At 46.7% G+C, this 12,903-nt stretch overlaps 1 protein-coding gene across 5 annotated transcripts in view; it reads right to left on the bottom strand.

The window, feature by feature from the left end:
• DLG3 (discs large MAGUK scaffold protein 3) overlaps nt 1-12,903 on the bottom strand; it is a 59,657-nt gene that overhangs the window by 3,547 nt on the left and 43,207 nt on the right. For 3 of the 5 annotated variants that reach the window (XM_032757134.2, XM_032757138.2, XM_032757137.2), the window contains 5 exons: nt 6,842-7,018; nt 6,529-6,604; nt 5,652-5,751; nt 1,905-1,946; nt 554-604 (listed from right to left, as the gene is read on the bottom strand). In XM_032757134.2, the coding sequence (XP_032613025.1) occupies nt 554-604; nt 1,905-1,946; nt 5,652-5,751; nt 6,529-6,604; nt 6,842-7,018 (446 nt within the window). Of the gene's footprint in view, nt 1-553; nt 605-1,904; nt 1,947-3,669; nt 3,716-5,651; nt 5,752-6,528; nt 6,605-6,841; nt 7,019-12,903 lie in introns of all 5 variants that reach the window. The other 2 variants (XM_032757135.2, XM_032757136.2) reach the window with 2 other exon arrangements.

Here is a 12,903-nt window from a genome sequence, read left to right as displayed (position 1 = left end):
GTCCTACCCCTAAGTCTGGCTAGAACACAGAGGCTCTGGAGCAGAGACTCAGACAGGGTAAAGCATCCTCAGCCATTGTCTGGCTTTTAAACAGAAAGACATCAAAGAGCCTTTAATTTGAGAATATCTAAGTTCAAGGCAAGTCTGAAACCAGAAGCTGCTCCCCTTCTAACAGAGTCAGAAAAAATCTCTGCACTGACACCAGTAACTGAGCAAGGTTTTTGCAGAGCAGCCACTGAAGGGAAGAACCTGGACCTCTCTTTTAGCAGTGGCTACATCTACTGAAATAGACCTTCCTTGTAAATTTGCCCCCTCCTTTGGAAGGTGTCCTGGCAGCAGGCAAAGGCACAGAGAGAAGTGCACACTGGATGTACCCCCTCCCCTATGACACTAGGAAGAAGCATAGAGAATAAGGAGCCCATGGGCTGGATGCGCCCTGAGTCAAGCCTTCCTCCTCCTCCAGGTCCCTCCCTCTGCTGCCACAGCCACCCACTGTATTGAGCCCCACGACCAGGAGACCAGCACGAAGACAAGGCTCTCAGAGGAGGCTTACTTTCTTGCCGTGTCACTGGCTCATACGACAAAATAGCATCCTCTTGTCCTTCTGCAACAAAAAACGGAGATAGGTTAGCACCATATGATCTGCCTCCTTCTGTATAACACTCCCCGTACTCCTCCCCTGCCAGGACACAGCCTATCAGGTGGTCCTTGCTACCACCTGTGATCCTTTCTGTTATCTGCTGGTGAGAAAGCACATGAAAACCTTCACTGGCTCTGAGACAGGAATCAGCAGTTCTCTTGTTCAGTGAAATATCACTGGGCAAAGGGCCAAGGCCCAGAAGCCATGAAGGCTCCACCCCAAACCACCCCAATTTGTGAGAAACTCTTCTTGTAGGTAACAAGTCAGCTGTGTGCAGTAGCCCCTTGCTCTGGTAAGAATGACAGGGATGCTTTGACTGGTTGAGATGCTTGCCCGAGTCTCCTTCATCTACATGCAGGGGAGTCAGGGCACACACCCAGGTCCCCAAAGCTGCAGCCTAACTTTGCCCTTTTAAAGGTCTACCGACCCACCTCCTGCATTGGAAGCAGCATCCAGAAAAGTGGCACATGGCTCTGCTAAGGTCCCCAGTGCCCTTTAAGAGCAATGCTGAACCTGCTGTCTCTTCCTGATGGAGCTCCATGGCGAGCCTAGCAATGTTGAGGTTTTCCTAAAACAGTCGTCAAGCCACTCGGTGCTGGGTGCCCGGAGGTCCCAAAGTGGCTGATGGCAGTCCCAGGGAAGACAGTGATATTTGCATCAAGGCACACAATGCTTTCTAAAAGGCTTCTTCTGAGCCTAAGACTCCTGGGCAGATTTTACAAGGCTTCTAGCCACCATAGCTCCTGAAAGACCAGTGCTCCCAAAGTTCATGAGGTTTGAATTACGGTTTCTCTGGTCTGGTCACAGGATCTCCCAAGGAGAACTTAGCAATTACCTGATCCTTTAACTGGCCCCAAAAGCAAAGAAGTCCTAATGACCTGGAAAGGCAGATTTAGGGCAGTGTCCTATAGGAGCCATTTTTCTTTTGGTCTCTGAGCAAATCTATAAACCTGGCAGCACCTATGGCTCACAGTACCCATGGCAGGGATTCACTCTTTGGCAGTTTACCCTTCCCAGTGCCAGGGATGCTTTTAAGTCAGGTCCTGGCCAGAACTATAGGGCTTATACTCTCCTTTAATCCATGGGGTGAACCCCAACCCATAAGGAGAATGAACTGGCCACAGCATTTCCAGGATCTCAAAGTGTACATGGCTAAAAGAAGCACCAGTCTCTGAGCAGCAATGGCAGCTGTGCGACACTGGAATGAGGATGGCTGGGATACACGGTGGAGCTACACAACATGGAAGGAATGACACACACTTACTGGAACTGCTTTCGCTGTCACTGGTGTTGGATGTCACTCCCTCTGCAAGCCAACAAGAAAGAGACTCCAATTCAGAACACACCACTGAGAGGTCACATGCAGCACAAAACTCAAATGCTCCAGGAGTGAGACACTGAGCTGCCAACTGAGTCAGGCCACAGGAGGCCTGCCACATCCAGGCCACCAATGGGAGGCACAGCTCCAATCCTGAGCCCCTGGCCCTCTCGTACTTGTCCCCAGAGCCCTCTTGGTCTGCCAAGTCCCTCCCTATGTACTACAAGCCATACTTCCTTCAGCAGCATCCTCTTCATCTGAATCAAACAAATTGACCTGGATGGTTTCCAAATCGCATTTCAAAATGTATCTCCCAAGGCTAACAACAGGAAAGAAAAGACAGTGACAGGAGCAAAGAGAAGTCCAGGGACCTGTCTGCTCATGGGTGTCCCCCGCCCAACAGAGCCCCCAAAGTACAGAACCATGTGGCACTCCACAACTAAGAGGCCAAACGCTGGAGCCTTAAGCAGACACCAGAGAGCGCTGCTCTGACCATTTGGTGGGCTCCCCAGCCTTCCTGCCACCACTCCAAAGCAGGAGAGCTTGGCTTCAGTGGTGAGAGGGGAAGCACCTCCATCCACCACCAGACACATATGTCAAAACACAGACAACAAAACCAACAAAAACACCTTGAGGACAAGACAGCCCTCCTGTCTCACACAGCTGGGATCTGCCCATCTCTTAGTGGTGAGGGAAAAGAAAGCTCAAGCGGAGGAGCAGCGCTCATAGGAGACACAAACAAAGCCCGCCCATCCAAGATGACATGCGAATGAAGATGAGACATGGACACACCAAACTATGGAGAGAGATGCTGCTCATTTCAGCCAAGACCACACTGTTCCAGACCATGATATGCTGTGGCCCCCCTAGAAAGGACTGGCTGAGTTGCCACACATGGCTAGTTCCTGAACAATCCCCATAGGCAACTCCTTTGCCTTTGGCCTTTATTATTTATTGAAGGAGAGTATATGCTGACAGAACCCATTCGGTGTCTGTGCACCCTTGCACGCAGCAGGATGGCCACTAAGGCCTCATCATCTAGGTCTTTTTCATTTTCCACTCCAGGATTCTTTTCCAGAAAGGAAAATGAGGTTGGAGTTTTCCTGAGATAAAGCACTAACTATATATGGTCCATAAATGGTGCTGAGGCCCTTAGCAGACCAGCTCAACCCCTTACAGGTGCTCTGTGGGAAACCAACCGGCAGCTGTTTGCTGAGGCCCTGCATCTGCTGGGACATCCCAGATGCAGGTTGGGAAAAGGGGGTCACAGTACCCTTGCCCCTAGTTAGAGGACTGTAAGAGCTGCAATTCCTACACCCAATTCTTTAGCGTGGTATCACTGGGAGAAGAATCCAACCAGCAGGCACCCCTCCCTTCGACAATAGGCTAGAGATTAGCTGAGTGGTTACCTTGGAGAAACACTTCAAGCCCACTTCACTTCTAAGGTGGGACGCCACGCTCACGCCCTCCCACTTTGAGTAGCAAAAGGTAAACAAAGGCATGAATGATAGGGACTTATTTGGGTACTAGGGATCCAGAGCAAACATGTAACATATGGAGCCACATGCACTTCTTCCTGCTGTGATGTCAGAGTGCTCACAAACACTGCCCTCCCCTCACCCTTCACCCTCACCCATGTCCCCAATAGCCCCACCCCCACTATCTCCATTCATGCCACAAGTACAGTGAACGGTGTGTAAGTTGGACTTACTCAGGTTCTTTGCTCCATAATAATCGTCACTTAACCCCGGGAAGTCCTGATTTCACAGACAGCAAGGGCGAAGAGAGGACGACGGGGAGAAGAAGAGGGGGGAAGGGGAAGGGATGGGAGGGAATGGAAGAGAGGGAGAGATTTGGGGAGAAGAGAAAAAATAGAGAAAAAGACAAGGGGGGAGGAAGAATACAGAGGTAGGTGAGCACTAGTGACAGAATTATGAAACACCATGAAGACCTAGCACTATAGTGAGGCCAGGAACTTTGCCACAGAAAGAACATCCCAGGGCAGATAAGACATCAAGACTTCATGCTGCCCAATTCGTTGCCAGAGGGCCTTGGAGTGGACTAGCTTTCTGAGGTGTCTACAGCTGTAGGCCAACAGGACAGGACAGGTGACACTCCAAGGCTTAGAGCACCTGCTTTGACCAAATTTTGGTTGTGGAGCCCAGGTCTCTGTTTGCCCCTGAAATCACCATTTCCCTCTGCAGTGCATGAAAGAGCAAATGTCCACGTGTGCCAGGTAGGCAGATAGAATTGCCATCACCTCAAGAAGCTTTTGCCCAATACTGATTCACTCTGTTCAAACCCTTCAGGAAAAGTTTCGCATGGTGTAGGGTGTGGCCTCCAAAGCTGCCCTGAGCCAGGAAGATCTTGGGGGATGAGCTCAGCTTCTGGAGAAGCACTAGGCACTTTCAACTCTGTCGTCCAATAGATACCCCTCCTCGCCCACCAGGCGGGACCACTGAGCAATGAACACCTCCCCAGGCTGGGCTTGGCATGGAGGGACTCTGGGACTCATCTGATGAAACTACGGTGACATCACCTCAGGCCTCTGACTCAGGCTGTCTCCTAAGTGCTCATGAGCAGAGCCACCTCGTCTATGGCTTCTCATTGAACTACTCCAGGATGATGAGCCGTGGCTGCCATCTAGATGAGGGCACCCTTCTGTCCACCAGGTACCACCCCAGATAGCAACGACTTACACATACCATGACCATGGACCAAGCTGGCCTGACAGAAGGACATTTCCTATCAGAACCAGTCAGTCTCCTGCCAGCCCCAACAGCCCAAGACCCCAAGATCCCTCCATGTAAGACAGAGGAGTCACTGGTAAATGAGAGATGTTTACTATTCATGATGAGACAAGTGAGAAGACATTTTTCAAGCCAGACCTGGTGTTTAAGGTTAGGGTTGGAGCAGTTAATTGCTGAGGCACATGGTAGAGCAAGAAGATTTATCAGGATTAATTTCTTCTTCTGTTGAATTTAGCTCAGTGTGACTGCTCTTCCTACCGAACCAACTTTGTGTTTCTCAATAGATCTTTATTTGAACAATGTGGAGCAACACTCCTTCCATGTCAACTCATTTAAGCAGGAAGGATTCTCCTGGGAAAACTGGCTCTGTAGGCACTCTAGGATGACAGCGAGTCTCCTGAGAGTTGTGTGGATATCCTGTATGCTTATGCACGTGCGTGGCATTCCAGAAGTAGCCCCAACTCCAGGGATCCTGGGAAGAAAAGGCTCTTCTCTTGACATACATGAGTGAAGTTAAGGGAAAGAAAACACAAGAGGAAGAAACCAGGAGAGCAACACTGAGTCCCTAGACCTTGTTCTCTTGAAAAACCATTTTCCTGACCCTGACACTCTAGCTGAAAAACCGTTCCTCACCACCACAGCAGAGCTCTGTCTGGCACTTCCATTGCTAGTGCCAGGCACTTCCTGGAGGCTGACCCTGGAACCAGTCCCACCTCAGTGCCTCCAACATTCATTCTAACTGAGGAGCAGGACAAATAAAACCCAACATCTCCTTAGGTAGACCAATTTCTGCCCTGACTCTGTAGATAAGCAGGTGCACGCGCACACAGGCAGGCACAAGGCCACACGTGGCCCTGCCCAGGCTTCTCTTGAGGGAAGGGCAACTGAGGATGAGAGGACGGGGCTGCAGACGGCCTGCTCTCTGGACTCTGCTGCTACTTACGTTCCTGTATGCTGCTCTCCTGGGCCATGTTTTCTTTGCTCTTGTAAAATGGAAACTTTCGAGAGAGGCGGAAACTCTTTTTACGTTTCGTTTTGATCGACTGTGAAAGAACATGAAGATGGAGGGGAAGGACAGAAGAAAAAAAAACAGAACAATGGATTTTAAAGCATGCAAGAAAAACTAAAATGGAGACAACGGTGAGCTAAATAAAAGACCATCTCTCACAAATGGAGTCTATGAGATTAAATGAAAGTTGATGTAAGAGGAAAATCATGTTTACAAGAAAATGTTGTAGGGATGTTAGAGGTTTCTACCTAATCCAGACACTCATAACACTCACTGGTACTTCCTAAAGAACAAAGGTCACTGTAGCCTCCTGGACACATGCCCTAAGGTACCATTGATATACACATCTACTCCATGTCTCTCTTCCCTCTACTGCTCCAGAAGTTCTTTGGCCTGTGAAGCTCATAGAAAAAAATGGGTGAATGGAGAGCCCTCCTGCCTCAGGTGGTCTGAAGGGAGGTGGGAGCTCTGGGGCTGGGCTTCTTGGCTGGATGCTCTGACAGGATCTATAGCCAGGGAGACACCCACGAGTGGTTTCATTTTCCCCAAGCAAGTCAGCCTTCCAGACAGTCCAACTCCAACACATCTTCAAGAGCCGGTACCCACGGGAAAGGAGCACAAACTGGCTGTGGACTTTAAGAGCTCCCTCTCTGCTTTCTGAAAAGCAGTCAATGTTCTGATAGGACAGAGCCAGCCCCCTGAAAAAGAGATTTTCTTTTGTGCTCCCCAGTTCTCCTACACATCAGACTAAATTCCAAGCTTCTCACCCCTCTTTACCTACTGGCTGATTTCCTTGGGGATCCCCACTTACCCTGTTAGACTCAATCATCCCCGTCCTGGCATGGAACTTCACAGTTTTCAATCGAGCTCTTTCTTTCTTTTCCACCCTGTTTTGGAATCAGAAAGAAGTCCTGTTACTGCCAGTAAATGGCCTCAGCAGTGGGTTGCAGCAGGCACAGCAGCCATTTTTTTGGCTCACTGAGTAAAAACCATGTTGAGTACCGACTCTACCAAAAAGGAATCAAGGCACAAACATTGCTCTCAAGAAACTTCTAATAGGAAAACAAGAAAGAAATACCAGCAAGAGGGCAGGAAAGGCCTTGCTCATGATCATGACGACTCACCTCTTCTTACTGGGGATCACACCGATCTGCTCACTTTCTCCGTGTGGGGTCACCAGCCTTGCCTGCCACCACTCATCATCAGAGGCATTAATGACATGCAGAATGTCACCATAAGAGAAGCTGAGCCCCTGGCTTGGAAGGCAGCTGTCCCGAGTCCGATCATAATCAAACAGGGCCCTGAAAGGCACAGTGAAAGATGAAGTGATCATCCAACCCCAAATGCCAAGACACTGGCACCTTGAAAAGATGGAAGGCCAACCCAAACAGCACAGACATAGCAGCCTCACGGTATACTAGAAGGATGTCTCCAGGAGACCACATCCTTCTTTCTGAGCCAAAATTGTAAATATGCACCCCCCTTTCAAAGAAACATCTCATTCTCCCAACAAGAAGCATAAGAGAAAATATTTTACAAACCCCATCTCCTCTTGGCTTCTGGATGCAAGATAAAAGTCCAAAGTAGAACTCGCTCAATAGCCCTCTCCCTCACCCACTTCCTAGGAAACTAGCTCTAGCAGGGAGCTTTCTCAGTTCACAAACATATCTTCAAAAAGTAGCTAAAGAGAGGACAAAAAAATGTTAACTACAATCCCAAACAATGACTGGTAAACACTCCTGAAGCACTAAAGAAAGGGCCCTATGTCCTCGGGCGGCCAAAGAAAAAGCACACAATGGTAGGGTTGAAAAGACCAATGGGACCCTAGAAGTCACCTAGTGCGGTCTCTTTCTCTTACATATGGGGAAACAGAGGCTCAGGGAGGAAAAATAGTTTGACCTAGGTCATACATCTAACCAACCTGGGACAAAACCCAGGTCTTCTGACAAGACATGCTGTTGTGACATGCTATAAATGATGCAGAGTAAAGAAATAAAAGGGAAGGTGGGAGAAGGCGGGGAGGGAGCTATAAAATCCAGGCTTATGGAAAAGGACACCAGCTTGGCTGCTGCTAGAAGTCCTAGGAAATGGTATTGGAAATAAAGGTCTGAAGCAAATTTTGGAAGCCCTTGAGTAGACATGACCTAGTGGCCCCTGGAAATCTGAGAGGAGTGACACATCAAAAGAGCCTTAGGAGGTCAGGCGCAGAGGCTCACACCTATAATCCCAGCACTTTGGGAGGCTGAGGCGGGTGGATCACCTGAGGTCAGGAGTTCAAGAGCAGCCTGGCCAATATGGTAAAACCCAATCTCTACTAAAAATACAAAAATTAGCTGGGTGTAATGGCGCACGCCTGTAGTCCCAGCTACTCGGGAGGCTGAGGCAGGAGAATCATTTGAACTTGGGAGGTGGAGGTTGCAGTGAGCCGAGATTACGCCACTGCACTCCAGCCTAAGCGACAGAGCGAGACTCCGTCTCAAAAAAAAAAAAAAAAAAGTTTCTACTTTTCACATCCAGTGGAACCTGTCTTCATATGGAGTCACCACAAATGAGTGATTTCAGTGAGAAGTTTGTATTTTTCTACCTTCAGTCTAGGCTGTCTTCTTCATATTCTCTGTTAATAGAGGTGTTTTCACACCTTTGCACACACAACTCAAAATCTAGTTCCAAGACTTTGACTTCTACCTGCAATACTGTGGCCTTTGGCTCAGTTGGAAGCTGCAAGTAAAACATACTATCTTACCATATGCAAGCCCAGATGAGATAGGATGTAGTCAAACCATGAAGAGTGAAATACCCACCTACTGCTTAAAGTTCTTGAAACAGAGTTCTTAAAAATCAGTCTCGGATGATTTGAAAATGAAAATACCCAAATTCTAACAAAAAGCCCTTTTTTCCCCTCAATTTACACACTCAAAGCAGTAAGGAGAATGGCGGAGGCAGCAGACAAGGAGGTGCTGTCCGAGAGGTGCATTCCAGGCTATATGTGACAGAATCAAAACTGAATGCATTCTCACTGCCTGAGTCCTGCATTTCCTAAAGCAAGGAAGACATTCTGTCAGCCACTCCTACTAAGAAGAGCATCATGAAGCAACCTCATTCTCAGTGACAATGAGAAGCACTGGATGTCATTATGGGTTTCAAAGATTAGAACAAATATAGTAAGGAAAAGAACAGAACTTGAATTAAGCACAAATTAGTTTGGTGAGGGAAGGAAGGAAGATGTTAAATGAATTTAGGAGGCCGGGCGCAGTGGCTCATGTCTGTAATCCTAACACTTTGGGAAGCTGAGGCAGGCAGATCACTTGAGGTCAGGAGTTCGAGACCAGCCTGGCCAACATGGTAAAACCCCGTCTCTGCTAAAAATACAAAAATTGGCTGGGCGTGGTGGCAGGCACCTGTAATTTCAGCTACTCGGGAGGCTGAGGCAGGAGGATTGCTTCAATCTGGGAGGCAGAGGTTGCAGTGAACCGAGATTGCGCCACTGCACTCCAGCCTGGGTGACAGAGTGAGACTCTGTCTAAAAAATAAATAATAAATAAATAAAATAAAATGAATTAGGGGAGTTAGGATGAATTTGTAGAAGATTACAAGGCAGAGTTTACTGGTTGTAAGTTAAAACACAAGATACATTTCAGCACTTCCCAGAACCATGCTTGACCTTTGGCAACAGCAGTAACAAGCTGAAGTATATAAAGTAGAGTTGATGTAAACATGTTTTCTTGATGCTGGGAATCCAATTGTTTGTAATTTTTTAAATATCTGAGGTTCAAATAAAATTGATATAACAGTTTACTTCTGGCTGGGTAGGGTGGCTGATGACTGCAATCCCAGCACTTTGGGAGGCCAAGGCGGGCAGATCATTTGAGGTCAGGAGTTTGAGACCTGCCTGGCCAACGTGGCAAAACCCCGTCTCCACTAAAAATATAAAAATTATCTGGGTGGGGTGGTGGGCGCCTGTAATCCCAGCTACTTGGGAGGCTGAGGCAGGAGAATCGCTTGAGCCCGGGCGGCAGAGGTTGCAATGAGCCAAGATTGCGCCATTGTACTCCAGCCTGGGTGACAGACTGAGACTCCATCTCAAAAACAAACCAAAACAAAATAAAACAACAAAAAAAATTAAAACACATACAGCACAAGCTAAGTAAAAACAATATAAACACAGATCAAAGTCAAAAAGATTTTGCCAGTAGTTAACTCTGCACATTGGGAATTGTACTATTTGGGCTTATGTTTTTAACCACAGCATGTGTTCCTTTCACAATTTTCAAAAAACATTAAGTCAATTAAAAAAAAGTGGGGAAGCAGATATATCAAGTCATTTACTTGAGTCATTTACTTCACATGAGGAACACGTTTGGCTCTAAGTTCCCTGGCAAACAAGGCAAAAAGGAAGTTGTCTAACTCTAATTTCCCAATAAAAAATGGTACCCAAGTCTATCTGGATTTTGTCTGATGAATTTATGAATACTGAATGAACAAGAAATATGAACAGGATGGACAATGCTTTTTTAAGCTATGGTTTTGTAAAAAACATAGAAATGTAGTATCTGAGGTTTGAGATTCTGAACTAGACTATTATTCACAGTTGAGAATGCAAAAAAATTGAACAAGAATTTCCTTTTCTATCAATCAGAACTGCAAATAGAAAAAGAATTTTGCAGACCGCTAAAGCCTCAGAGGTCATTTTGTCCAACTTTCTATCTGATAAAGGAAATCCCTTGGATACTCTCTAAGTTTCTTTCCAGCTCTAGCATTTAATGAGTCTGAGTCTTTCCTAGATCTTCTCTACCAGGCTAAACATTCCCAATTCCCTCAACAATCCCTTCCTTTGTCATAACTTTTATTTGTTTTCCAAACCCATAATGTGGATTTTCTCTAAATCTACTTTGCCTCTTTTTCCTGCTTAAATTTGGTTTGACTGAGCTAGAAAACTTCCTCAAAGACAATGAAAGCCAGGCCCAGATATGCACACAGCCTCATCTAGAACTGCACACTGGGTGACTCTCAGACCAGGGCTCTTCTATCTCAGAAAATTTCATAAGGCCCAAGTCACAGTCACATTCACATGTGCTTTTTCAAAAAAAGCTAATTATCAGCTGGGCGTGGTGGCTCACATCTGTAATCCCAGCACTTTGGGAGGCTGAGGTGGGCGGATCACAAGGTCAGGAGATGGAGACCATCCTGGCCAACATGGTGAAACCCCATCTCTATTAAAAATACAAAAATTATCCGGCGTGGTGATGCATGCCTGTAGTCCCAGTTACTCGGGAGGCTGAGGCAGGAGAATCGCTTGAACCCAGGAGGCAGAGGTTGCAGTGAGCCGAGATCACGCCACTGCACTCCAGCCTGGTGACAGAGCGAGACTCCGTCTCAAAAAAAGAAAAAAAAGCTAATTCTTCACTCGGCTATGTGTGGAAAAATACCATTCTTCCACTATTTAAATACTTAGTCTGGCCAGGCATGGTGGTTCACGCCTGTAATCCCAGCACTTTGGGAGGCTGAGGTGGGTGGATCGCCTGAGGTTGGGAGTTCGAGACCAGCCTGATCAACATGGAGAAACCCTGTCTCTACTAAAAAGTACAAATTAGCCGGGTATGGTGGTGCATGCCTGTAATCCCAGCTATTTGGGAGGCTGAGGCAGGAGAATTGCTTGAACCCAGGAGGCGGAGGTTGCGGTGAGCCGAGATCGCACCATTGCACTCCAGCCTGCGCAACAAGAGCAAAACTCTGTCTCAAACAAAAAATGCTTAGTCTTCTTTACACAGAGTATGTGTTAGATACATGGGAGATACAAGAGCAAAGTTTATTGTCTTGTGGAGCTTACTAGGTGACAGAGGGTATAGTATACTAAGGATGTTGTAGCAAGAAGCCCAAAAGGAGGACAAACCAAGGCCTAGAAGGATTCACAGGGAGTACAGATCACATCTAGTTTGGGGAAGCCACAAGGAGATACTGCTTTTTGAATTGGTTCTCAATGAAGATTTAGGATTTCAAAAGGTAGAGCTGGGGAGAGGTCCTTCCAGCTAAAGGGAACAGTGTAAGCAAAGGTCTGGAGGCAAGAAGCACAGGGTTATTTTCAGGGATCAGCCGTGCATCCAGGTCTGGCTGGGCCTCAGAGAATGGCAGGTTGGGGCCTGACTGTGGACAGCCTGCACTGTCCAGCTAAGGAGTTTGACATTCATTTAGAAGGCCTTATGGGACCAACTTCATTACCTCAGCTTTCGTATCCCATTATCAGGCTAAACTTTCATGTGGAAATAAAACCAGTAAAAGAGAGTAGGCCAGCATACTAAAGTCAAACAGCTTCTCCCATGAGACATATTTCATGTAATCAAAAAAAGTATGTAAATTAGACCTTAATAATTTTTAAAAAAATATTGACTGCTTTCCTAAGATCTTTAAGAAGCAGCTAAACTGTGGCCATCTAGCAGTGACAGTCTGTCTTAGTAACACCCTGGAATCCTAATGAAGTGACAGGGACTGGCACCTCTCACAAATAAATGCCTCGTGGTAGGCTTGATGAGAGGAAGAAGGAATACCTTTCTCCACAACACTGATATATCCTCCTCTTCCTCCTTTTGTCCTTAGGGCAGGCACTAGAGAAAGTCAAGGCAGATACTCCCCTTTCAAATCAGGCTGAACCACTGTCCCAGGACGGAAATCCTACACATGCAAGGCCCACATGACATAGCAACCAACCATTTCAACCTGACTCAAAATTAGAGTGAGCATGGAAAAAAAAAAAAAGCAAAAGGTATTTGTCTCTTAATACCTAAAGAAAGGCTGCAATTAACCAACTGCCACCCTGGTCTCACTATGTGTGTGTTTGTGTGTGTGCGCATGCACACATGCGTGCATATCTGTGTGTGTTTCAGCTTATCTGACAAGATAATGTGTTGGGAGAGTAGAAGGAAGTCTCAAAAATTCATTATTCCTTCTGTACTTAGATAAAAATAATTTCATTGAGGCCTCCAAGTTAGGGACTGGTCACATCAGAGGGAAACACTGTGCCATGAGAGAATAAAACTCATGGAAATAAATTACCATCCCTAGCCTGAAGTCACAGTGCTTGATGTACAAGAAAGATGATCTGCCCCTGAATATGTTACTTCTTAGTTATAGCCACATACCTCTACGAAGCCAGGGAGAGCCAGAGCCTGGGTATTCCTGCAACTTTTCAAAC

The sequence above is a fragment of the Hylobates moloch genome, unplaced genomic scaffold (assembly GCF_009828535.3).
Source record: "Hylobates moloch isolate HMO894 unplaced genomic scaffold, HMol_V3 SCAFFOLD_7, whole genome shotgun sequence".
NCBI lineage: Eukaryota > Metazoa > Chordata > Mammalia > Primates > Hylobatidae > Hylobates > Hylobates moloch.
Note: the sequence above shows the minus strand (reverse complement) of the source record. Positions and strands in the feature narration are given on the sequence as shown.